This window comes from Sander vitreus, chromosome 10 (assembly GCF_031162955.1).
Source record: "Sander vitreus isolate 19-12246 chromosome 10, sanVit1, whole genome shotgun sequence".
NCBI lineage: Eukaryota > Metazoa > Chordata > Actinopteri > Perciformes > Percidae > Sander > Sander vitreus.
In genome coordinates, this window is record NC_135864.1 from 33,124,786 (window position 1) to 33,150,306 (window position 25,521).

At 41.7% G+C, this 25,521-nt stretch overlaps 1 protein-coding gene across 2 annotated transcripts; it reads right to left on the bottom strand.

The window, feature by feature from the left end:
* Nucleotides 1-1,711: 1,711 nt before the first annotated feature.
* On the bottom strand, nucleotides 1,712-24,882 carry rps6kal (ribosomal protein S6 kinase a, like). 2 transcript variants are annotated; one of them, XM_078261219.1, is made up of 22 exons: nucleotides 24,544-24,882; nucleotides 21,903-21,962; nucleotides 21,695-21,811; nucleotides 21,524-21,605; nucleotides 21,104-21,184; nucleotides 20,398-20,477; nucleotides 19,604-19,710; nucleotides 18,576-18,613; nucleotides 18,121-18,263; nucleotides 17,954-18,024; nucleotides 17,722-17,810; nucleotides 17,416-17,480; nucleotides 16,897-16,999; nucleotides 16,590-16,714; nucleotides 13,420-13,542; nucleotides 12,731-12,820; nucleotides 12,470-12,628; nucleotides 12,215-12,376; nucleotides 9,913-9,989; nucleotides 9,485-9,602; nucleotides 8,441-8,581; nucleotides 1,712-2,936 (listed from the first exon to the last, which is right to left on the bottom strand). In XM_078261219.1, exons 1-22 carry the CDS (start codon nucleotides 24,568-24,570, stop codon nucleotides 2,811-2,813), a joined length of 2,184 nt encoding a protein of 727 aa, XP_078117345.1. In that variant the 5' UTR covers nucleotides 24,571-24,882; the 3' UTR covers nucleotides 1,712-2,810. The 2 variants fall into 2 exon arrangements, with proteins under 2 accessions (XP_078117345.1, XP_078117347.1); XM_078261221.1 differs by lacking the exons at nucleotides 21,524-21,605; nucleotides 21,695-21,811; nucleotides 21,903-21,962; nucleotides 24,544-24,882 and having other exon boundaries at nucleotides 19,604-19,720.
* Between the last annotated feature and the right edge of the window lie 639 nt (nucleotides 24,883-25,521).

A 25,521-nucleotide genomic window follows, 5' to 3' on the forward strand; every position in this document is an offset into this window, starting at 1 on the left:
GTTGTGCTAATTCAGCTCTTTTTAGTTCCGGTATTGAGACGGCAAGACGAGTGCTTAGGGACCGTCTACAAACTACAACACCGAAAAGAGATACAAAAATATTTATTAATTTAATGATTAAATAAGGTAGTGTCTCCAAACTTACCTCAATTATAACTTGTCTCCTGCTAGTTGTACTACAGCACTTACTTTAAAAAAATAAGCATATGCCTATTTTTGAAAATATTTTTGTATCTCTTTTCGGTGTTGTAGTCAACACAGGAACTAAAGAGAGGTATGAATTAGCACAAGTTTTATGCATTTCTTTCACATCTACTGCAGTCAGATTCCCTGTGTTCACTCGGAAGCAATCACTTCACATGGGTCGGCACTTTTAATGACATTTAGAACATGTTAAGAGGCTAAAAGCACGTTTAAAACTTGCCCCATTTCGGCCTCCTGGGTGCTAACTCTAGCAGGAGGATAACACGGTGTAGGCAACACCGATTGTTTTTGTTTTTCTCGCTACTGACAGCACTCCAAATTAGGGCTGGGCGATATGGAGAAAATCAAATATCACGATATTTTTGACCAAATACCTCGATATCGATTCCGCAACAATATTGTAGTGTTGACTATTGGGGCTTTCACAAAATATTTACACAATGACATTTTTGATAAATAATCATCAATAATGTGGATATAATGACTAAGTGGTTAAAGGCAGATAATAGAACAGTTACAACAGTCTGGTAAGTAAGTTCAGAAAATGACATCACTTTACTGTAATGCAGCCTTTAAAACCAGGAAAAGACAACACTGTCATATTACGATATCCAAAATCTAAGACGATATCTAGTCTCATGTCACGATATCGATATAATATCGATATATTGCCCAGCTCTACTCCAAACACATACAATATACAAATAACAGAGCTACGTGTTGAAATCGACTGGAATTGTCCTTTAAGAGATCTGTGATTTCTGTCGCCATCACAAGAAAGTGTGACGCTTACAACGCTTAAAAAAATGACATTATTGCTACAAACACTTTTAGGGACAAGTAAATTATTAATAATTCTTACAATTAAAAAGTGTTCACAGTGATGTCTGTGGAGCAGCGGAACAGGACTGTGCTTTACACAAACATGACATTCACCTGCATTATAGTGGAAGAAATCTCAAGCATGGATAGCTCAAAATCCAGCGGAACAATTAGAAATATGGTTTTGTTATTCAGGTGAATCAACCACTCTTTAAAATGACCATGTAACATTTGAAGGAAGACATAACACAATAATTCTTCTTACAAATGAAAAGTTGAATTCATAAGAAATAAAACACCCTTATTCCATTCAATACAATCAGTGGTTTTGCTGTTACAGCCTTGCTTGTCCTGGTTCAGTAGCTTATGGTGGCTAATGTTAGCAAATAGATGGACATTGCTGTGTAATTCACATTACGGAGTCAATTTGCTGACTTTTTAACTTTTCTTCTTGTGTTACACTAAGTTTTAACATGTAACAAGTAAACACTTCAATGGTTCTATCATGAAGTTAAATAAGTAAACACAATCTACCTCTCCAAAAATGAGTGGAAGACAATGGGAGCTGTAATGATGATTGTCTTTAAATCCTTCCTAGAGCTCGACTGTTGTTGTCTTGCATTAGGATTTTCTCCTGAGTGGATGGACGTTTGTGATAGAACAAACCAGCTTGGACGCCACTTGATGCATGTCAATAATGATCTTTAATGTCAATATATACAGAACTTGAAAGAAAAATAGAATCTTAAAAATCAAATGAAATAAATACAATATCATACAATTTCCACAATGTCTTTTTGAAGAGATATCCATGGAAATCTTTTATTTTTTATTTTTTATTCAGCCGCTCTGGTTTGACGAGGTGCGTCCCGTCCCCCCCAGAGAAATCCCTACAGCTCCCCCACATGCTCTTCATCATCATCTTCATTTTCTTGTTTTGCAAACTAGAATTTCTGTCATCGTTAACACATTGTTCCACCTTTGAACTTATCTTTTGTCCATCTGCAGCTTATTTTTCCTCTTTTGATACATTGTTAGCATCACACAGACGCTGCATCTTAAAGGAAAAAGAAATACAGGTTCTGTCCACACACGCATTTATGTAACAAAAGTGTTGGCAGATGATTTTGATCCAGACGGACTTTTTTTAATCCGCCACAAGCAGAATCATATCTAATAATATAATCAATTTTAATGTCCCTCAGTCATTATCATCCTGCCAACACTCTCACACATAAACCCATTACCTCACTTTAAAGAAAAGAAGTTAAGACAGCAAAAGCCAACAAGGGAAGGAGAGAGAACTGAGGAGGATGGCAGAGCGCAGATGAAGAGAAGTGTGTGTGTGTGTGTGTGTGTGTGTGTGTGTGTGTGTGTGTGAGAGGGGGGGAGGGCACAGTTTACCGAAGCAGCTTTGAATCAGCCAATCACAGTGAAGGAAAACATCAGCTGGTGTGTTTCTCTTCCCCACACGCGGGAAGAGAATGAAAGGCGAGGAGGGCAAGTGCATATGAAAGCTGTGGAAATAAATACAAGTCTGTCTCCCCAGCAGTAACTGATATGTGAGTTCCCCCTCTTCTTCTTCAGCTGACTTCTTCACAATGCAACCTCGTCCAGTGTGAGAGTGCATATGTTGGGTGAGTCAAATAAATAGATAAAAAGGGAGACAGTAGGTCTGACTGGCCAGGACTTCGGACTGTGTGTGTGTGTGTGTGTGTGTGTGTGTGTGTGTGAGAGAGTCTGACAGAGTGAGGTCAACACTGGAGGGCGAGCGGTGGTTGTGTCTACATGTCTGTTGAGGTGAGTTTCTTCATGCTGCGTCTCTGGGCTAGGCTGGACGCTGCCACAGGCTCCAACACCGGCTGACTCGTCTTCTGGCTCAGCGCTGAATAGGTGGCAGCCATGGCTCCCTGGAAAACAACACAATGAACACTTGACTTTAACTTTTAAATAGATACAAGACTCCAGCTTCGAAGCAATTCTACTAACACTTTGCTGGTGTGTGTATGTGTGTGTGTGTGTGTGTGTGTTGTAAGTTTGCATTCCTCTCCTAAAGAGTGTGCACAGGAGATCAGTCAGTTTTGTGGTACTAAACAAGCAAGTTTTCGGATTTTGTGATGCTCATTTCACCCCGATAAATTATCGTTATCCACTCAGCAAAAGAAGCATTCATCTTGACAGTTTTTTTTCCAGATTCTTGTTGAGTTATGCTAGCTAAGGTTAAGTTAACTTTAAGTAAACTTTACTATCCCCGAATGGGGCAATTCTTTCTACCGCCAGCAGAGCTTTTCCACCAAAATTAGCGCATACATTGTAGTGGAATGGCTTCGAATGACGACCAAAAACGCTCGTCTTTCACTGTGAACATTTACTGTTCAACGTGTTGCAGTTTTACAAACAAGAAAGGGAACGAACTTAAGCATGACGGACATGTTTGCGTCTAGCGTCTCACTTTCAGCTCATTACACAAGCTAGCAAGAGTACACAACAGACAACTTCTGTGTGGGCTACTTCAACATAATTACTGTTAAATAAGGTTGTGTACCTTTTCATATATTAGCTGTAAATCAAGTACTGTAAATAATGTAAGTAGTGAGTTTTAACCACACTATAATTTACCATTTCCTTTAACTAAACATGAATATTCAAGTGCTTTTTAACAAACATTTCACAACATATATGCAGGTCTTTTAAATGTGGAAAAACCCACTAAAAGTGGCCGGGGTGGTTCAGTGGGTAGAGCAGGCGCACATATACCGAGAGGTTTATGCCTCGACGCAGAGGTCCAGGGTTCGAGTCCAACCTGTGATGATTTACTGCATGTTTGCCCCCCCCTTTCTCACCTAGCTGTCCTGTCAAAATAAAGGCGGAAAAGCTCAAAAAATAATCCTAAAAAATAGGTGATGAGACTCCTTTCCCATTGCCAGTAGACGAGTATGCCTTTCTGTTTTTTTCACTGGTGTTACTTAGTAAACAGACACTAGAAAGCAGCATGGAGTCAAGTGAAAATGGTACGGTGGTTACTTTATATCTGTTACTTAGTTGCTCTTTTAAATTTGTTGCCGACTAATTTGGATAGATGTTTTCGAGTGCTGCGTGCACAGAGACGGACAACATTTGTCACTGAGATGACGTGCATCAAAGCATAATGCCGGAAAAGGGGCAACAATTAGTGCGTCCATCTGGGTGTCATGTCTCCATCACTGTCGGTTGGAGCTGGAGCCCACAAATACTGTGACTACTGCAGAGTCATTTGTCCCGAGAATGAATGCAGATTGTAACCTTTCCCACCAAAGACAAAAGCCAGATGGTAGTGGGTGTTAGTGGGTTTTTTTGTCCAGTGGGAAAAAGGCTTTACTTAACATTGCATTGCTCGGTTTGTTTGTTTGTTTATCTTGTACCACCCACTTATCCAGAGAATGAATCAGAAACGCGTCATACTCTACATCATCTGAAAATGTGCCACACTAAAACCTAACACTGTGTAGAGCTTTGCAGATACATCTTAAAAAAGTCGAAAAAACAGTAGGTCTGCTGGTATTTTATCTTTTGTTATCCAATCTTATTTATTATCTCTAGTATATTTCTTGTATTTTCTGTATGTTATGTATGTTCTTGGAAGTTGCTGTTGTTACAAAGTCATTTCCCAGTTTGGGATTAATAAAGTCCCAAAACAGATCATTGAGAGCAGCAGTAGAATTGATGACTAAGGGCAGGATGGGTCCACAGTCAGCAACACCAAAATTCAGACTGACGAGTGGAAAAATGATGCACGGTCCGCATTGTGCTAATAGAAAGGTAAATTTCAATGTGACCAGTGAGTCCATTGAACCACCCATCCTACATGACGATAATTGTACCGTCTGGCGGCGGGGTGGTAATGACACTGGAAATCTAGCAATAAAGCTTTGCTTGGATGTCAGAACTGAACACTGCTGCTGACCAGGTGCATCCCTTAATGGTGATACTATCCACAGATAACGTGCAATGTCACAACTCATGCATTACAACGGCTTCATAGACATGACAGTGACCTATGCCGCTGTCCTTCACAGTCACCAGGCCGCAGAAATGTGAGGTTGAACGAGATGTTCACTGCATGAAATCTCTACAGGAATGATCCATCTTGTTGAATCTTTGCTTTGAAAATTCTACGTTTTTCTGGAGTTCTAGCTGAAGTATAACTGATAAAATACTGTATTTCCCATTTCTTTTTTAAGATTCATTTGTATGGCATTTCTGCCTTTAAATCACAGCTCAGACATGAGAGGGGGGAGAGAGGGGGAAGACATGCAGGAAACCTCCGCACATCGGATTCGAACCCTGGGCCTCTGCGTCAAGGAATAAACCTCTGCATTTGGGCACACACTCTACCAACTGAACTATCCACGAAATACTGTGGGCCCTATTTTAACAATCTAGGCACACGGCGTGAAGCGCCTGGCGCAGGTGCGTTTAGGGCGTGTCCAAAACCACCTTTTCTAGTTTAACGGCGGAAAAAAGGGTTGGTGCGCCAGGCGCATGGTTCAAAAGGGTTGTACTTAGTGCTACAATAATTATTGGTGAGTTTTGGGCGTAACATGCAATAAACCAATCAGAGATCATCTCCCATTCCCTTTAAAAGCCAGGCGCGTTTGGACCTTGGAGCATTGCTATTTTAGCTGGAGGATTTGCTGAGCAGGAAGGAGAGATGTTCAGCAGAAGAAACTGATCTGATCGTGCGTGAAGTGAAAGTGCGCGAGCAGATCATATCATAATACTATTTAACTTTTTTTTTTTTTTTTTTTTATCTTCTGCATGTTTGTGTGCTGCTGTGCGTCCCTGTGTGTGTAACAAGCATAGCGTGCACGTGCATTTTACTAATAACAATGAAATGCTGCGTTATTGACTTTAGACCAGGTTTTTGTTGGTCAATGGCGCAATCACTTTCCGCTGCCTCAAGATAGCAATACGCCCAGAATGCACCTGAACACACCTCCCTGTAAGACCAGCACGCCCATGGGCGCACAGATGGGCGCAGGTGCATTAGCTATTTAAATAATGTGGGCGCTGGACGGGAAATCGACAACTGCGTCGGGTTTTGCGCTGCGCTGGGTGCAAGATAGAGCCCTGTATTTCTGAGTGGTACCATTGGGGGAGGGACATCACAGATACAGTGGTGTGAAAGTGTTTGCCCCCTTCCTCATTTCCTGTTCCTTTGCATGTTTGTCACACTTAAGTGTTTCGAACATCAAACCAATTTAAACAAATAGTCAAGGACAACACAAGTAAACACAAAATGCAATTTGTAAATGAAGGTGTTAATTATTAAAGGTGAAAAAAAATCCAAACCATCATGGCCCTGTGTGAAAAAGTGATTGCCCCCTAAACCTAATAACTGGTTGGGCCACCCTTAGCAGCAACAACTGCAACCAAGCGCTTACGATAACGTGCAATGAGGCTTTTACAGCGCCCTGGAGGAATTTTTGGCCCACTCATCTTTGCAGAATTGTCCTAATTCAGTTACATTAGAGGGTTTTCGAGCATGAACGGCCTTTTTTAAGGTCATACCACAACATCTCAATAGGATTCAGGTCAGGACTTTGGCTAGGCCACTCCAAAGTCTTCATTTAGTTTTTTCTTCAGCCATTCGGTGGTGGACTTGCTGGTGTGTTTAGGATCATTGTCCTGCTGCAGAACCCAAGTTCAGCTTTCAGCTTGAGTACACGAACAGATGGTCGGACATTCTCCTTCAGGATCTCTTGGTAGACAGCAGAATTCATAGTTCCTTTTATCACGGCAAGTCTTCCAGGTCCTGAAGCAGCAAAACAGCCCCAGACCATCACACTACCACCACCATATTTTACAGTTGGTATAATGTTCTTTTATGAAATGCAGTGTTCCTTCTACGCCAGATATACTTGGACACACACCTTCCAAAGAGTTCCACTTTTGTCTCATCGGTCCACAGAATGTTGTCCCAAAAGTCTTGGGGGATCATCAAGATGTGTTCTGGAGAAATTGAGACAAGCTTTGATGTTCTTTTTGCTCAGCAGTGGTTTTCTCCTTGGAACTCTGCCATGCAGGCCATTTTTTGCCCAGTCTTTTCCTGATGGTGGAGGCATGAACGCTGACCTTAACTGAGGCAAGTGAGGCCTGCAGTTCTTTGGACGTTGTTGTGGGGTCTTTGTGACCTCTGATGAGTCGCCGCTGCGCTCTTGGGGTAATTTTGGGCGGCCGGCCACTCCTGGGAAGGTTCACCACTGTTCCATGTCTTCGCCATTTGTGGATAATGGCTCTCACTGTGGTTCGCTGATTCCCAAAGCTTTGGAAATGGCTTTATAACCCTTTCCATATGTCAACTACCTTCTTTATCCTATCCGTCCTATCGTTCCCAAACTTAGTGCTGGAGTTCAAAAAGAATGATTCACCAGTTTTTTTAAAAAGTGAACAAGGCAACATATTTTCTTGTTGTCAGTCGCCTAGCAACATTGCTCTCGTGAACCACTTGAGTGCCAAATAGGTTGTGTCAAAAATAGGACCTGATGAGTTCCATTTGAAAAGAAGCATCTGACCTCGAAAGGTGGCAAGATAAGATAGAAGGATGGACACATCTGCTCTGTTGGATCTGCTATTAGTATTAGATGAGGTTAGAAGTGTCTGAATCCCCAAGCATTATATGTCATGAGGCACTGCAAGGGTATGACATCATGTAGCAGAGTTCAGACCTTCTTCTGGTTCGGAGAGATGGTGTGGTTCCATGTTTAGAAACACTGAGTAAAGGGGCTTTACCCATTAGGCCAACACATGTGAGAACATGTGTCCCAACTAGTGGTGGAAGAAGTATTCAGATCTTTTACTTAAGTAAAAGTGCTAATACCACAATGTAAAAATACTCTGTTACAAGTAAATGTCCTGCATTGATAATGTTACTTAAGTTAAAGTATGTAAGTATCATCAGGAAAATGTACTTAAAGTATTAAAAGTAAACATACTCAATGCAGAAAATCCTCACATTTTAGAAACTGGAAACGATCCAAACTGTTCTGTCAATCAAGTGTTTAATCATCTAATCATTTCAGCTGGACTTGTAGGCCGTTATTTTGTTGGGTAGATTCATTTTATTTTTTATAAACTACATTTTTTGTAAAATAAGCTGTCAGATGAATGTAGTGGAGTAAAAAGTGCAATATTTCTCTCTGAAATGTAGCGGAGTAGAAGCAGAAAGTGACATAAAAAGAGAAGCCTCAAGTACAGTACAAGTACCTCAAATTTGTACTTAAGTACAGTACTTGAGTAAATGTACTTAGTTACATCGCATCTCTGGAAGGTACAACCTGCCTTTAAATTCGACTACATGGTAGTGTTGATGGAGGCTGTGTTTCTGCTCCTGTGTCTCTGTCCGTGTGTTGAGTAGGAGGATTTATACACCCACCTTGACGAGGTGCGGTGCGTCATGGCGTGTGAGCTGGTAGTGTGGTAGCGTATCTCTGCAGGTGATCCAGGAATGCTTGAGAACCTGCGCCGCGGTGTATCGCTGGTGAGGGTCCACATGGAGCATATGGGACAGCAAGTCCTGCAACATAGAATATAGATAATAACATCCAGTCTTAAACGTACATGGAGGGCCTCAATTAGGCCTGTAACAATTATTACATAATTGTCTAATTGTCAAGTTTATTTGTTTAACCGCAATTAATTGCTGACATTAGCTAAGGTCTTACGGTGTATGACTGGCAATTGTTAATTTTGTTTCGATATGCCAAATTGTAATTATATAGGCTAAGTGATTACTGCTTGCTGACTATATATTTTTATTATTTCAAGTGTTAGTTGTTGGCACTTGAGCCTATACACGTTCATAGCAACAAAAATTAAAAGGGGGGATACAGTTAGAATTATAATAATAATAATAATAATAATAATAATAATAATAATAATAAGGCGTTGTTTACTTTATAGGCCGTGTCTTTTTGTTTTTACATTATCTGGGTCACATAACAGGGATAGAACCAAAAGATGTATGCTGGACTTCATTCAAAACTTGAATTTGTTTAAAAAGTAATAAACAAATATACATTTAAAATTTGACTGAAAGAGACAATTATATTGTTAATCACAATTATTTCTGAATTAATTGTACAGCAAAATTTAGAAATTTGGAAACAGCTCTACAACACAATGTTGTTTACAACACAGCTCCTCTGCACAATCACAGAATGAAACAGATCCATCCAAATCGGATCAAATCTAAAATATTACAGCTTTTTGATTAAATTAAGTTATGTAGCACCTTTAAAAAAAAAAGAAGAAAAAAAAAGGTGTACAAAGTGCTTTACAGACATGAAAAGAGGGAACAAAAATCAACAATATAAGACTAAGAAGATCTAGAAAATATGCTTTAAAGTCACAGTAATAATGGAAATTAGCTTCAAACACACGCCGCCTGTGTGAAGCGACAGAGTGTCAGTGTGTGTACCTTGGAGGTGTCTGATACAGTATCCCAGTTGCCACCTGTCAAAGAGAACTTTCCAGATCCTATCCGGAGAAGAATCTCTTCTGGTGTGTCGTTTGGCCCGTTAGCAAACGGCGTGTACCTGACGGGGCAAAAAGAAGACCTTAGGAAAACACATGCTGTATTTCAATTCATAGATTCTATTGTATACTAGTCTTTGGCACTTTGACAATTACGTATTAGAAAATTGCAACTAAAAAGTTTAAAAAGTGCTCCAGAACGCATACGGCACAAGCAAAGAAAGTAAGCAGAGCAGTGATGGAGACTATTTTGAGCTCCATCTTTGCACGCCATTAGACTGGTTTAAGACATTTGGACACTTCACCATTAATCATTCCCTCCCACATTTAAGCCAAATTATCCAACAGGTTTTTTTTTTTGTGCAGTCTTACCCTGCCAGCATGGTATACAGTAGAACTCCAAGACTCCATATATCACAGGCTGCATCATAACCTTGGCGCATTAGTACCTGGACCCACACAAACAAAGAAAGGCAAACCATTAGGGACTTATATTGAAATAATAAAAAAAACCTCTTCTTTACATGCTTACTTCCCATCCTCTCCCACATTATATCGCTTTCACTATATATTTTAGTTTAGTTCAAATTTACTTATATAGTAAAAATAACCGTAGTTGACCAAAGTGCTTAACAAGCTTAAAAAAAAGAAAAGAAAAAAAGGATAATATACACAAAACTAAATAAACAGTAGAAAAAGGTCAAGGTGTCAAAACTCAACTTGAATTGAAAACCAACGAATAGAAGTGGGTCTTAAGCAAGCACTTGAAGGTTTCAGCGGTCCGAGCAGTTCTTATTTAAATAGGTAAACTACTCCAGAGATTTGGAGCAGCCACTGAAACGGCCACCTTTATTTTTTAAACCTGGATCTGGGAACATCGAGGAGCATCTGACTGGATGACATCAGTGCTTTGACAGGAGCGTGGAGAGGTAAAAGCTCTGAAGGCGACAACCCATTTAAAATCTTAAAAAACAAGCAATAAAATCTTAAAATCAATCCTGAAAGGGACAGGAAGCCAGTGGAGCGAGGCTAAAACTGGGGTAATGTGCTCACGCTTTTTTGTTTTTTAAAGATTTTTTTTTGGGCTTTTCCACCTTTAATGGACAGGATAGCTAGGTGAGAAAGGGGAGAGCGAGGGGGAAGACATGCAGGAAATCGTTAGCCTGGTCCTACCAGACTCTGGTACATTTCATTAGTCCAGAGAGTCTGGCCTCTCTCCATTGACAAGTGGTAACTTCCTTGAAGTACTCTGTTGAAGTTTAAAACTATTGGATCTGCCCAGAGCCACTCTGGATCTGCCATAACCAATCACTAACGTTTGGTCGTGACGTACACTACCGGTCCAAAGTTTGGGGTCACTTAGAAATTTCCACTCCGTTCCAGACAGAATACCAGCTGAGATCAGTTGCATTGTTTTTTTAATCAGGGCAGCAGTTTTCAGATTACATTATGTGCTTACATGACTGCAAAACCGTTCTCGACTGCTGTAGACAGAAGTGGCTGAAGAAACACTTGAAATCCATGCTTTTTGGTCTAAACATCATACCCAAATTAAAAGTGGTACAGCTCCCATATACTCTGACACTCTGGGGTGTGCCTGATCATCAGACACACCCCAGAGTGTCAGAGTATATGTCAAGCGCATGTGCAACAAGAGGGGAGACCGACAAGGCTTATCGCTAGCATTAGCCTTAGCTAACTTCTTCACCACTAACTGAGCGAGCTGGAAAATCAAACTTTCCCTGAACCCCGTGGGGAGGAGGGCCACATCATCATGGCCCCCAACACAACTCAGCAAAGGTTGTTCTTGCTCGGGCTTTAACTTCTGGATATTCGGCAGCGTTGCCACAACGGACCGAATTAAATTCATTTCAATTTTATTCATAGTATCAAATCATAACAAGAGTTATCTCGAGACACTTTACAGATAGAGTAGGTCTAGACCACACTCTATAGTTTACAAAGACCCAACAATTCTAGTAATTCCCCCAAGAGCAAGCATTTAGTGCGACAGTGGCAAACGGCTTCGCTCAAATCTTTCTCCGCCGCCATTATGGAACTACAACTCAAGCGCAAGCGCACGGCCTCAACGTCATCGTTCTCAGCCACTCCCTCTGTTCACTGATCGGACCGCCAAATATTTGGCTGGAGAAAACCCAAGACTATACCGCGAACCCAGACGGAGTACTGAAGGAAAATGAAAATTGAGCGGAAGTACGTAGGAGGGCGGAGCCAGGCTAGGAACTCTTCACAGGTCGGACTCGAACCCTGGACCTCTGCGTCGAGGAATAAACCTCTATGTTTATGTGGGTGTTTGGTGTTTTAAGCCCCCAACGTCGTGTTCCAGGCAGCGCTGCTCTACCAACTGAGCCAACCCGGCCACTGCTCGTGCTTTTTAGTCCCGGTTAAAAGCCGAGCTGCTGGGTTCTGGACTAACTTTAACCGACGAAGAGATGACTGATCCAACCCAACATGTAAAGAGTTACCGTAGTCTAATCGAGGCGTAATAAATGCATGTATAACGGTTTCGAAATCATTACATAGCAGGTAGGGCTTGACTTTAGCCAAAAGTCTCAGCTGGATGAAACTGGCTTAACAACAGAACTAATCTGTTTTTTTTAAAGTCGTACATTCCCTCTACATTTGTTCTCTTTTTTCTTCCCTCCTTTCTCACCTCTGGTGCCACAAAGTTGGCGGTGTAACAGGGGGTGAGCAGCAGGCCGTTGCCTCCCCGAAGCTGCTTGGCGAATCCAAAGTCACAGATCCTGATGGAGTCGGGATTTCCCGAGTCATCCATGTATAGGATGTTACTGGGCTTCAGGTCTCGGTGTACCACCTGGGGAAGGAGGAGAAGAAAAAAAAAAACATTAGAGAATACGATATCACATTTTTCACTTGTGCTCCAATATGTACACAAGTGTTTCCTCACCCCTTGGCAGTGGAGGTAGTCAACAGTCTTGGTGATGGTGTAGAGCACAGCACTGGCCTCTCTCTCAGAGAAAAACTTCTGCCTGAGGATCTTATCCAGCAGCTCCCCTCCCTTCATCAGCTCCGTCACCAGGTATACATACCTGCCCTCGTCATACACCTGACACATGCGCACACACACGTAGAGAGACGACCTGTCAGTATGGTGACAAACTACAAACTTTACTGCCATGAAATGCTCGCGCACACAAAGGTTACTGACGTCTTTCAGAGTGATGATGTTGGGATGCTGTCCGTATCGCATCAGGATCTCGATCTCTTCAGAGGGGTCCCTCTTACTTTTGTCTATAATCTGAGACACGTGGAAACACAGATATGAGCAGTGACTCAAATTACAGAGTGCACTGGCAAAGAATTAAAGCATTTAACAATCTAAACTAGCTTCGATATTCGAAGCAGCATTATGGTTTCAGTAGCTTGAAGCGGTGCTGCCCCCTGCTGGTCTGTTGGCCACACTAACCACAATAGAAATGCTTTCTTCTTTTTCCTCAATTACATTCACACGTTCAGAAGCTTTTATGAACCCACACATAATGAAAAATATATATGAAAATTGTGTATTTACAGCCATCTAGTTTACTTAGTCATTTAGTTCCCAAGGATTTTAAAACCACAGGGTTCTTTAAAGCTGACAAACCACAGCCTTCTAAATGGCTTACAAATGCAATAAGAGTGGAGTTATATTATTTTTTATTTAAAAAAAAAAAAAAAAAAAACACATACACAGGTACTCAAGAGGTGCTGACCATGAGAGAAACAAGCATGAATGAAACTACTGATATTGAACATGACACATAATGCATCGGAGGCCTGAAGACTAGAGGAGCAGAAAAGAGAAAATGAACACGGGTGCTTAGTAGATTTAAAAAAAAAAAAAAAAAACCTTACTACCTTCACAGCATAGTCCATGGCAGAGACTCGGTGTACACAGCGTTTACAAATGGAGTAGGAGCCGACCCCTATGTCCTCCTGCAGCTCGTAAAGATCAGAGAACTTGGTCGAGCCGCCGTGCATCTGGAGAGAACAAGTTACATTACATTAAATGGGGACATATCACTTTTCAGTGCCTTGTGCACATACATTTGGGTAAATGGAGTGCCTACCAACCCACAAACTGAAATAAAACAACCCAGTCAGATTTTTGTGGGCTGCCTAGATCAGAATTAACAGGTCAAGCCATTCAGATTTGGCTCCCCTTCATAGGTCACACAGGTTCATTAGAATATACCGCCCGCCATCTGAGTATCTCAACACATGGCTTGAGAACTACACTGAAAAACTAAATAAAAAGTTTGTATCTTTACGTAAATATATATAGTTATAAATACAAGACATTGTGCATTTTTTTTCCCTTAACAAGATGTATTTATGTAACCCCAGCCAATCTCCTTAGTTACACCCACACAACTCTGTGGTAGGAGCCACAGGTTAGGGTACAGTTAGTGTTGTGAATCGCCTAAAGCCCAAGGTTGCTGGATGAGGTCTCCATGACCCCAGTCTGACGTCTTAAGCGTGATTTATGGTTCTGCCGAGGCTCCACGCAGAGCTTTCGCCGTAGCCTACGTAAGTGGCCTGAGGTTTATACTTGTGCGTTGGTGTGTGCATCGATCTCTTTAAGAGAATAGCAGGGCCAGCATGTGCATGTGTGTGTGTGTGTGTGTGTGTGTGGTAGAGTGAGTGAGACGTTGATTATCTTCAGAGTGAGTAGTGACTCTAGAGTCATAGTGAGAGAAACAAAGCGTCTCCCCTGCTCTTTCTGACCACGGTGGGAAATCTGGAGCAGGAGAAGTTAACCCTCTCCTTGATTTCATGTTGTTTATGGAGAAGGAGAACCAGGAAATGAGTCGGGAGAAACACAATGCTACCAAGCCACGGCCGAGCGACGTGTAGATACGTTTTTCGAGAGTTACACGGCAGGCAACGGCGTAGGGTCCGGCGTAGGGTTCACGTCTCCACGTACCTACGTACGTAGCCATGTTGGATCTACACATAATCTGATGCAAAAAGTAGTCTTCATTTTTTTTAGTTTTTTTTAGTAGATCAAGCAGGATATTTGTATCAGTGTACCTAACCTAGCAAAGGTGTGTCATATTTTACTCACAAGCCAATCAGAGCAGACTGGGCTTTCGTGAGGTGGGCTTAAAGAGACGGAAAACGGAGCGTTTCACATAGAGGGTAAATACGGGTATATTCAGAGAAAAAAAATTATTTATGAGAAAAATAAATGAATGTGTTTTTGAACGCATGTAAACATGTTCTAGTATGAACCTGAAAATGAGCATGATATGTCTCCTTTAACATCAACTGAAGAAATGAATAACAAAAACAGCAGCTTCTGTCCTTCATGAGTCATGCCTACACATTTGATGTGCGGACTCGTAAACCTGGTGCTGTGTGCTTCCACCGTATTCATTTTAACACTGTTCACAGAGTGGAACTTGCAGTAGTAAAGTTATTACATATTCAGCAGTCAAAGAGTCATTGCAGATTTACCGACATTGGCTCCCTATTCACACAACACGAAACGGCAAAATGCTATCCAATTAGCAGTTATGTGCATAAACTGAGCCATGCTGAATGTGGGGGGGAGGACGAGTGAGTGAGAATGTGTGTGTGTGTGTGTGTGTGTGTGTGTGGTGTAGGTCTGCAGTGGAACACAACAACCATAGAGAGGCGAAGTCCCTCCCCTTCCAGTGGACCACAATGGGACCTTAAATGTGGAAAAAATATGTATAATAGTGAATGGGGAAAGACAAGTTATTTTTGATCTTGTTTGAATTTGAGCCATGGATTACACATATCATGTTTGTCAGTTTAATTGGTAATTTTGCAAGTCAAGAAAGTCTGTTTATCGTTAAACTGTTGCCGTATAAGACGTAATTAGATAGACGACACACTTCAAAGTCGCATGGATGACGTCTCGCTGAAGCTACGATGTCTGTTGTGTAATTTATTAATCCTGCAAGCGAAATTACACTCTGTTATTATACACATTACACAGAGGCCTGCATTACTCACACATGCTCAGTACCTATACATGCACAAATGGAGAAATGTCAGAGTGAGGGGGCTGCAGCTGTCGATGGACAGGCGCCCCGAGCAGTTGAGGATTCGGTGGCTTGCAGTGCCCAGGAGGTGAACTGGCACCTCTCCAGCTACCAGTCCACCACCATACTTTGGTCCGTATGGAGACTTGAACCAGCAACCCTCCCAACCAAACTCCCTACAGACTGAGCTACTGCCACCCCACCGGGATGTAACGTTACTAGTCTGGCTATCAGCAGACCCAGCTCAATCTTTTCAGAATGAACATTAATCTGGGGAGTCTGCTCTGTATTTTCTACTGCACAAGAGGCGGGATCAACGGGCATAGTTCAAATGACTCTGTACGCAATTGGATAGCAGGATCAAAACATTTTTTGTCTCTCCACGTTCACTACCGTACATATTTCTTCCGAATTAAGGTCCCATTGGGACCACCGGAAGAGGATGGACTTTGCCCCACTATTAAATGATCGTTTTGAAACTAGGTTTCATTTTTGCAGTTGCTGCCATCATGTCAATCAATTTTGATCCTAATTCGACTTCTTTGTACAGTAAATCGACATTTAAGTCTGCAGTGAATATTGTCAGATTGAAAGGCAGCTGGTAGAATCAAGAAAGGAAGTGTGTAAACAACTCTCGAAAAATATTCAAGAGAGATTTGTCGACTAAAATGCTGTGATAATTTAACAGGTACAGATGTGTTACCTGAAGTGTTAACTCAACAATGTTTTGACCAGCTTTTGCAAGGGTGTTGCCTTGCAAGATGGAATCTGTGTAAAGCTCCACAGTAAAGTGGTAGACACTTCTAGTTAGTTAGCTAGTTGTGTTGCAATGTGGCAAGTCCACTGTTGGAGATGAATGAAATTATTCTGTAACTTTTGCACACCAATTGAGCTTCATACAAAGGCTTAAACGTATAAGAATATCTGTGTGTGATCTTCATGTCTATGAGTTAATATGCTAAGAATGAATTAGTGTAAATTGTGATAGAGGACATTTGCACAGTGTGTGTTCACCTGCACTATAGGAAGTATGCTGAGCAGCGGGGAGCTCTTGTTCTCATCCATAGGGTTTGGAGCGACAAAACTGAAGCCTTTGAAGAGCTGGTGGGCGTTAGCACTGGGAGGAATACCTGGGGAGTCTGAACATACAGAGATAATTCATAATATAGACATTTGAACATACAGACACCCACTGAAAATGGGAGTTAGTCAGTGCTGAGTCGCAGTTTCCATGGCTGCAGGAGTGGTTGTTGTTGTTTTTAATCTCAAAAGCATGTGAACAGAGCGTGTGTGTGTGTGTGTGTAGGTTTGGATCATTTACCTTTAGGCGTTTTAGCGGTGAACTCTGGGTCAAAGCAGAACGTGTCATCGGGTTTACCCGCTGCAGGCTTGAATGGGGGCTGGAGCTCTCTCCTGTACAGTTTCTGCAGAAGGAAACGCATACAGTAAACACAAATACTGTACATGTTAGAAAATCAAACCCCACCACAGGCTGTTTGCAGTGTGTGAACATATGGGAGAGAGAAGACCCCTCTCAGATTAACCCGCTCCCATCCCTCTACAGCACGGTCTAGCAAATAGCATCCTGCAGGCTCCTAAACACTCACGCAGGGCTATTAGTGCACACACAGTGAGAACTGGCCCTCTGCCCAGACACACACACACACACACACAAACTATAGTTGGCGTGGCCAAGAATGATGGCCAGAACTCACCAAGCCAACCGTTTGTTAGGTGTGAATCCTCAACAGAAGCTGGAGACTTACATGGGTCTGTGAGAAATGAGAGGGGTGTGTGTGTGTGTGTGTGTGTGTGTGTGTGTGTGTGTGTGTGTGCTCACATTCCAGTCGATGGTGGAAAAGAAAGTGTGGCGTTTGATCTCCTCCACTCCGTCGGGTCCGGCCCCTAAAGACACAGATCACTCTGGTTCAGTTACCCTGGCACGTTTGTCATTTTATTGTTTTCAGAGGATCAACACATTCACACATTCTTCTCGCAGCGGGTTCCAGCATGTGATTTTAGTGGATGCCAGAATGTTAACAAGCTCAAGCTAAGCGAGTGGCGCAATGCGCAGATCAACAACACCTTGTTTTCTTTTATTCTAACAGGTCTACACGCTCACCCAATAGACTTTAATGCACCTTACCTAGTCTGTTAGAAGGGTTTCGTTTGAACAGCATTCTCAGCAAACTCTGGGCTTCCAGACTTAGGAACTGGGGCATTCCCAACTTAGCTCTGGAGGGCGGAAACGAGCAGAGAGCGACAGGTAGATATGGACAACAAGAAAAAGCCACGGTTCATCATTACTTATAAATCAAAACTTGTCTCACTTCTGTCACACTTTGAGTGTCTTAATCATGCAGTGCCTAATGACTCACTTGAGAATCATGTTCATGGTCTCATTGCGGTCTTTCCCTTGGAACGGTAATGTCCCCGTTAGCATCTCAAACTGCAAACACACAATGAAAGAAAGGGAATATAGTCAACAGGATTTTTTTTTCTTATCAGTTCATATACATGTCAAAGCAAACAAAAGTTTCTGTACCATAAGTACTCCCAGAGACCACCAGTCTGCACTCTGTGTGTGTCCTCTCCTGTTGACCACCTCAGGGGCCATATACTCCACCGTACCACAGAAGGAATACGCCTTCTTATCAACATCTACAGACTCTTTACTCAAACCAAAGTCTGCATACACAGCAATGCAAAGCAAAAACATGGTAAGATACACAGCTGACTGAACAATCCCATGCAATAGTTATACTATGCGGAACTTTTATGCTTTTAGGGGTTGGCAAAAGAAACGTAAAATAAGCTGCTGAGGAAAGCCAGCCTACGGACAAACATGGGGTCATGAATCGTTTCTCAGTAAAAACACATTTAATATAATACAAGTTTAATCACAGGCTATTAACTAGATTAGGCTATTCGATTACTCTTTTGAATAAAAACAAAAATGACATTTGCATTACATTTTAAAGCATCAAGTCAAAAACATACCCGTTAACTTTATGTGTCCAGCTTCATCAAGTAAGATGCTGAAAGACAATAAGAGGTTTTCCAAGGAGGTGAGCTTCAAAACAACAATACAACAATGAAAGTATTCAATCACCCAGAGGTGTTAGGACATCTTTGCAAAGCTATTCTTCTTCTTCTAACTTCTGCAGGTTTCCAATGGACTGCTGATCATGAGGAATAACAGAGATCAGAATACTCCATTCAAAGCCACATTGGACACATCCAGTCACAGATTCTGAAACTATTCAGGTTGGACTCAAGTCAAGAATGTGTTAGCTGGTACGGGTCTGTGTGACAGTTATTATGGGCAGAAATGAGTTGTGAAACATAAAAGGATCAGCTGTATATGGTGAAGGTCGCGTGTCAAGTACAGAAAAACACTGCAACACATTCATCCTGAAGAGAACTGCATGATGCTACATGCTGGACTCCAATACCATGGAGTTGGAGAAATGAACACACTATGAATGGATTTTCTTTTAGATGATGAAAAACAAATGTCCTTTGAATTCTCATCAGCTATCTGTCATAAAAGATTAAACATCTCTTCACAACATCTGCTAAAAACACCTTTTTGGTTATGTTTTATGCATACAGCATATGGGTAATTATGTAAATGATCTCATAGCATAATTTCCTCTTTATGACTTAAGACAATCATTTTGCTTTTAGGTCTAACTCCTTTCAGCCATTCACTAATTTATTATAGGAAATATGGAGGGGGGGGTCTTATGTCTTATGGTTCAAAAACAATGTCCAAGTAAAATAATAAAAAACATTTTCAAATTTTAAATGTTAGAGTAATGCCTGAGACATTTATCAACTTTCTGAAATAAGGAGTAATGCTTATGGCATGTGATAACGGACGGAGTTGTTCAGTTTATATGTGCAAGTCAAAAAATCATCAGTAAGAACAAATATCTATAGGTAAGATGGAAGGCGTTGGAAGATGACTGAGGGGGTTTGAGTGTGAGTGGTCAAAATGTGAAGGAGAGGTCTAGGATTCATACTTCTCTGGCTTGAGATCTCTGTAAACTATGCCCAGGCTGTGCAGGTGGTTGAGGGCCAGGGCCAGCTCTGCAAGGTAGAATTTCACATCTTCCTCTGTAAACATAACCTGATAAGAACTGGACAAATTTACTCTCTGAACTAAGAAGAGGAGAGAAATTCAGCAGCAAAGAAAAAGACACAACTTCAATATTAAGCGAAAAAAAACAGAGAAAACAGAAGATTATTATTGTCACAACAACATTTCAAATAGGTTACACTGCTCAGCAAGCTGTTGATTTGACATTGCCAGCAGCTATTGCTTTGGTTCTGAGACATGCTTTCAACACAAGGTCTATCTGGAGAACAATCACACATTTGAGTTCCCTGAAAGCATTTGAAAAGAACTCATCTGTGCATCTAACTGACAAGCAACGGATGATCTAAAAGCGAATAAAGAGTCTAAGAAAAGCACTTGTGATTCCATGAGAAATCCAAGTCATGATTTAAATAAAAAGCCAAACAGAAAGCAGGAGAGACAAATGACTTGGCAGTGCTTATGCTTTAATTAAATACATTTTTGCACCTGTTCCATTTGTAGCTGTCAGCTTAACCATCCCTTAGGATTTCTAGAAGAACATTGTGGCATATGTAGTTCTGATTTTCATAGACATGTTTAAAACATTAGGCATTAGGCAAAAAAAGACCATTAAATAATAGAATAATAAGGACATGCTGTACTTTTCTTTTTGGACAGAAAACATTGCAAACAAACTTAAAGTATAATGAGATATAAGGCAACAGGACGTAAGTTTACCTCTTTGGATAAGCGAGTGAATACATCCCCTCCCCTGAGAAAGTCCAGTATTAAATACAGTTTCCCTTCCGTCTGAAAGGCTGGGAGACAAGGAAAAATGTCAATTTCCTGCAAGCTAATCATGTTCTGATTTCAACAGACACTTAGGACACTTAGGGTGATGCATGTAAACACTGTAAAGGCCGTTTTATGGTTCTGCGTAGAATCGACGGCGTACCCCCGCAGACCCCTCTGCGTCTACGCCGGACCCTACGCCGGAGCCTGACGTGCACCTCTCCTAAAATGTAACTACACGTCGCGGCCACGCACGTCGCTCGGCCGTGGCTTGGTAGCGTTGCATTTTCCCCGACTCATTTCCGGGTTCTCCTTCTCCATCAACATGAAATCAAGGAGAGGGTTAACTTCTCCTGCTCCAGATTTCCCACCGTGGTCAGAAAGAACAGGGGAGACACTTTGGTTCTCTCACTATGACTCTACAGTCGCTCTGAAGCTAATCACAGTCACTCTCTCACTTTCTCCCTCGCTCTATCACCCAATATTTCAACTCGCGCAACTAGCCCAAATTTGCATTTATCCCGTGCGATTGGTGTGAATACACCATCATAACACAATATTTTGAAAAATTGTGTCTCAGATTGGAACATAAAGAAGCAGCTTATCCCTACTTGAAATAGGTGTACACTATGTAAATAAGAGTTTCTCTTACCGTAGTGCAATTTCACTATGAAGGGATGATTGACTTCCACTAAAATGTCTCTTTCCATCTTAGTGCGAACTCTGTCCCTGACTGGAGAGACAAAACAGGAAGAGAGAGAGAAAGAGAGAGACAGAGACACAGAGAGAGAGAGAGAGAGACACAGAGAGAGAGAGAGAGAGAGAGAGAGAGAGAGAGAGAGAGACACACAGAGAGAGAGAGAGAGAGAGAGAGAGAGACAGAGAGAGAGAGCGAGACACAGAGACACAGAGAGAGAGAGAGCGAGAGACAGAGAGAGAGAGACACAGAGAGAGAGCGAGAGCGAGAGACAGAGACAGAGAGAGAAATTCAACACTAAGGACAGAACATACTGAATGATTTGCACTGTGGGATTTTGTGAGGATGTAGATCGAAAACAAAAAGTTGTGTTACCTTTCAAAGATGCCTTTTTTAGAACTTTCATTGCATATAACTGACCAGCATCTGGACCCACGATCTTCCTGACGAGAAATACCTGAGAGAACAAGAGAAATTCAGATAGATACAGACACGAGCACGATTGCGCTGATGGAAACATTTTATTTGTCTGCTGAGTTTCCTCACCTTGCCGAAAGAGCCCTGGCCGAGGACTTTGAGCAGTTCAAACTGAGATGGATCAGCTTTCTCACAGCCCTCTTTTACATGGTGGGTGATCGGAATCTCCTCATATGTCCCTTCGTCCTACACAAACCGTATCAGTATGAGACAGCCGCACAAGACTGCAGGTCTATCATCCTACATGCTCCAAGACCTCACGCCCATCATTACTTACACAGTGCGAGAAAGACTCTCCCTCCTCCATGGGCTCGTCCATGATCTCATGCCCATTGACCTGCAGCGAAACCAAAACAATCCGTCCGAGTCAGCATCAGTAAACACTTTGACAAAGCTTTGTCATCCTTGTTTTCAATTGAACAGGATTATGAGTGCAGCTGCTGCACGCCCACACGTATGACGGAAGATTCAACAGATGAAATCGATGAGTCACATGTAATAACGGTGCGCTTTCACTTTTCCCCAACTCAGGCTCTTTTTGTTGTCAACAGTATAGATTCCATATTCTAAGCCTGTCCAGCTCTCATCCTGTCCATATAAAGCCCCTCATTATTAGCATTCTAGCTTAATCCCCAGCCAGGACAGAAACAACATGTCTGACTGGCTCTGAGAGTCTGATGTTTGATTTGCTGCAGTCAGCATTCAACCTCTCAAGGAGAAACTATGGCTAAGCTCTTTTATGGCTTTAAGCTGATAGTCGTGGCAACAGGTTTTTTAAAAGACCACAGATAGACATGTTTTGTTCTACCCAGTTATATTTAAGAGCCCGTTTCATGCCTCTCTTTTGTTTGTTTAAATAGACATACTCTGTGATATTGTCAGCAGAGGAATGTCAGACATTTCAGCATCCGCAAGTAAATCAGACAAACTGACTGACCACTGTGACATTCACCAGGTCTGCATATTTCAATTCTGGGCTGAAGCTCGGGCTGCATGATGTATTCAGTCCTGGGTGTTTGTGTGTTGAATTCTATCAAGCCTCTGAAGAGGGGAGATGAGTCACAGCCCTACGCAAGCCCACTCAGTGGGTGGAGCCACCAACATACACTCACACCGGTACATCAACAGAATGGAGGCCAACAAACCACTTTCCAATATCTTGGCACAATAGTATGACATTATCAACATAAACATTCAAATCAGTCACGATGTACACTTCAAAGCGAGACATAACACAGAATTGTGTCAAAATGTAAGCCTTGGTGCATCTCTTAAGTATAACATCCAGGCTAGCCAAAGCCAGGGCAGTGCTTGTGTCATAATTCACACATACATTTTCACTCCCACCTTTGCTGTGGCTCATCACGGCTTGTAACAGAGTGCAGCCTACACTTGCAGCACAACCAGGCGAGCCTTTTCCAGCCATTTGGAAAGATGTCTGACAGCCATACATAATATCATCTGACAATCACTGATATTAGCATGTAATACTTTAGTTAAATATCATATTCAAAGTCAAAAAGTGATACAAAGTGCATTAAACAACCAGCATAACCACTAGCCCAGTTTGGGTGTCTAAGCTGTAATGTTTACTTATGTGTTTCTGTTATCTTGGCAGCTTTCAAATGTGCAACATTTAGTGAAAAGCAGATTAAGGTGCTTATTCATAGCAAGAGATGAAAAACATTTTGAAACAGTTAATGAATTATTCAATGTCTCCATGTCACCTACATAAACTGAACTCCTTCAACAGATACGAATGTTGTGGCAGAAGTCTACCAAATGACCACAGAGATGAGAGTTTACCTCAACAAAGAATGGACTAGGTCAAAAGTGTATGTTGCAATAGTTTTCTGCTGGCTTAAAAACAGTCCCAGCAGTCAGACAGACAGTTTGGACTGTAGGTGTGAAAGACTGCAAAGAATCCCAGAGATGGAGAAGTTTAGGATGAAAAAACATCTCATCGTGGGACCCATACAAAAGCAAACTGAACCTTTCCAGTTATCACAACACAGCATTTAGACAAGTCTTTAAACGGCGTCATTGGTTTCACTAAAGTTCTTTAGATGATACATTGATATTATTAATACAAGGGTTTACATTCCATTAAGAGTCCCCTGTTGTTATGAGTCTGGTGATATGAATAATATGTAGAGGTAATGTTTAATCGCAACAACTTCACTCTGCTAATGCAGTTGTCATACTGTCAGCTGTGTACGTTAGACGAATCGTTTTATCAAATTATTACGAGTTATTACATATCTAAAAAAAAAACGACAGTTGAAGTTAATAGCCGCATCACTTGTGCTGGTGACAAGTCAGCCCTCACTTGTGAAGAAGACGTCTGACCAAATGTATCCCAGCTAACGTTAGTGTTAAACTTTGAATACATTTAACGTCGCCGAACTATTCTATAGCCGTATTATAGATACATAAAAACATTTTGCCAGCTCTTCATTAACAATACGGTGGCGGTTGAATATAAACTTGTGTCCAAGTTTCAAGCCTGCAAGCCGTCAGTTAGCAAGCTAACTACATGCTAATGCTACATACGCTAAGCTAGCTATGAGGCAAACTCCTCTTGAGAAGTGTAGCTAGCTAGCTAAATAACAACAAAAGCTAAGAGGAGGTCATGTGTCATTAGATTAAGAGCCGGTCCTCTCCGAGGAATAAAGAGCGGTTGCGAAAGCCTGGGCGGGCAGCTATCAAACTAATAACCCGGACAGTGCAACAACAATAAACACCTAACCAGCTGTTAGCATTAGCTAGCGTGTTAGCATGCATCACAGTGCGCTGCAGATCGTGACGCGAATATAAGCTTTACAAAGACTCGCATGGCAAGCTAACTTAATGGGACAGCACAAACCAAAAACAATGTTAAGCAAATCAATATGCAAATCGCGCATGTATCCACTCACCTCACTACAAACGCTGTTTACCTCCATCTTGTGCCAGGATCCCTCTCTAAGTCTAAGGCATCGTAGTCTACCTAGACCCCCGCTCCACGTTGCATGCCTTCCCCTCTGTGGAAGTCCGGCTATTCTGCTTTGATGATCAGATCCAAGCTGTGTGGCTGGGGACCGCTATCCGGATGGAATCAGGGGGTAGGTGCGCGGAATAGTTGATGCTGATGACTGGACCATACGCTGGCCGAGAGCACCGTTACCCTGCCATGGATGCGAATATGGCGGCTATCGTGGTACCTGATCGTCAGTGAATGAGAGTTTATTGACGTATTTATGACGCAATTGTGTTAAGGATTTCCCCCAGTCCAAACCAAAGCAACTGATCTCGAGATAAAGAGGAGGTAGAGAGGACGTGGGGGACTTGTTGCTGTGTGACATAGCCTACTTGCATCCGGCTGATGGACCATTTGCTTGCGACAAAAAGTAACTGTATTGTAACACTGACAGGACGAGGAGTTTAAGGTTGACGCAGGACAGAATTAAGGAACAATGCAGCCACCGCTTGTGGTGAGCCAGAAATCTAAGCCCCTGATCTTAAGGGTGGAAGTTGAATGTTTTAAAGCCACTGTTTCATAAGCCTGTCCATCCCTAACTGGAAATAAGAGGCTTAAAGCTCATCCACGCACTTTCCCTTCAGCTCTGTCTCTCTCCCACCCACAGACACAACGTCTTTGTGTGGTGGCGAGGTAATGTAATATACACTACATCTCTACGTTTGTTGCATGGATGTTTACTCATGGATATTCAACTATAAATAGTCACAACTTAACATTTAAATCACAATTATGAATGTAATTTGGCAATGGGACAGACAATGAACAGTCTGTGCTGGTTTGTTCAAAGAAGGGTAGATGGGTCACCATGGGCATAATCTTATAGTTGATGACAGGTGTATTTTAAAAATATATATATATATATATATATATATAT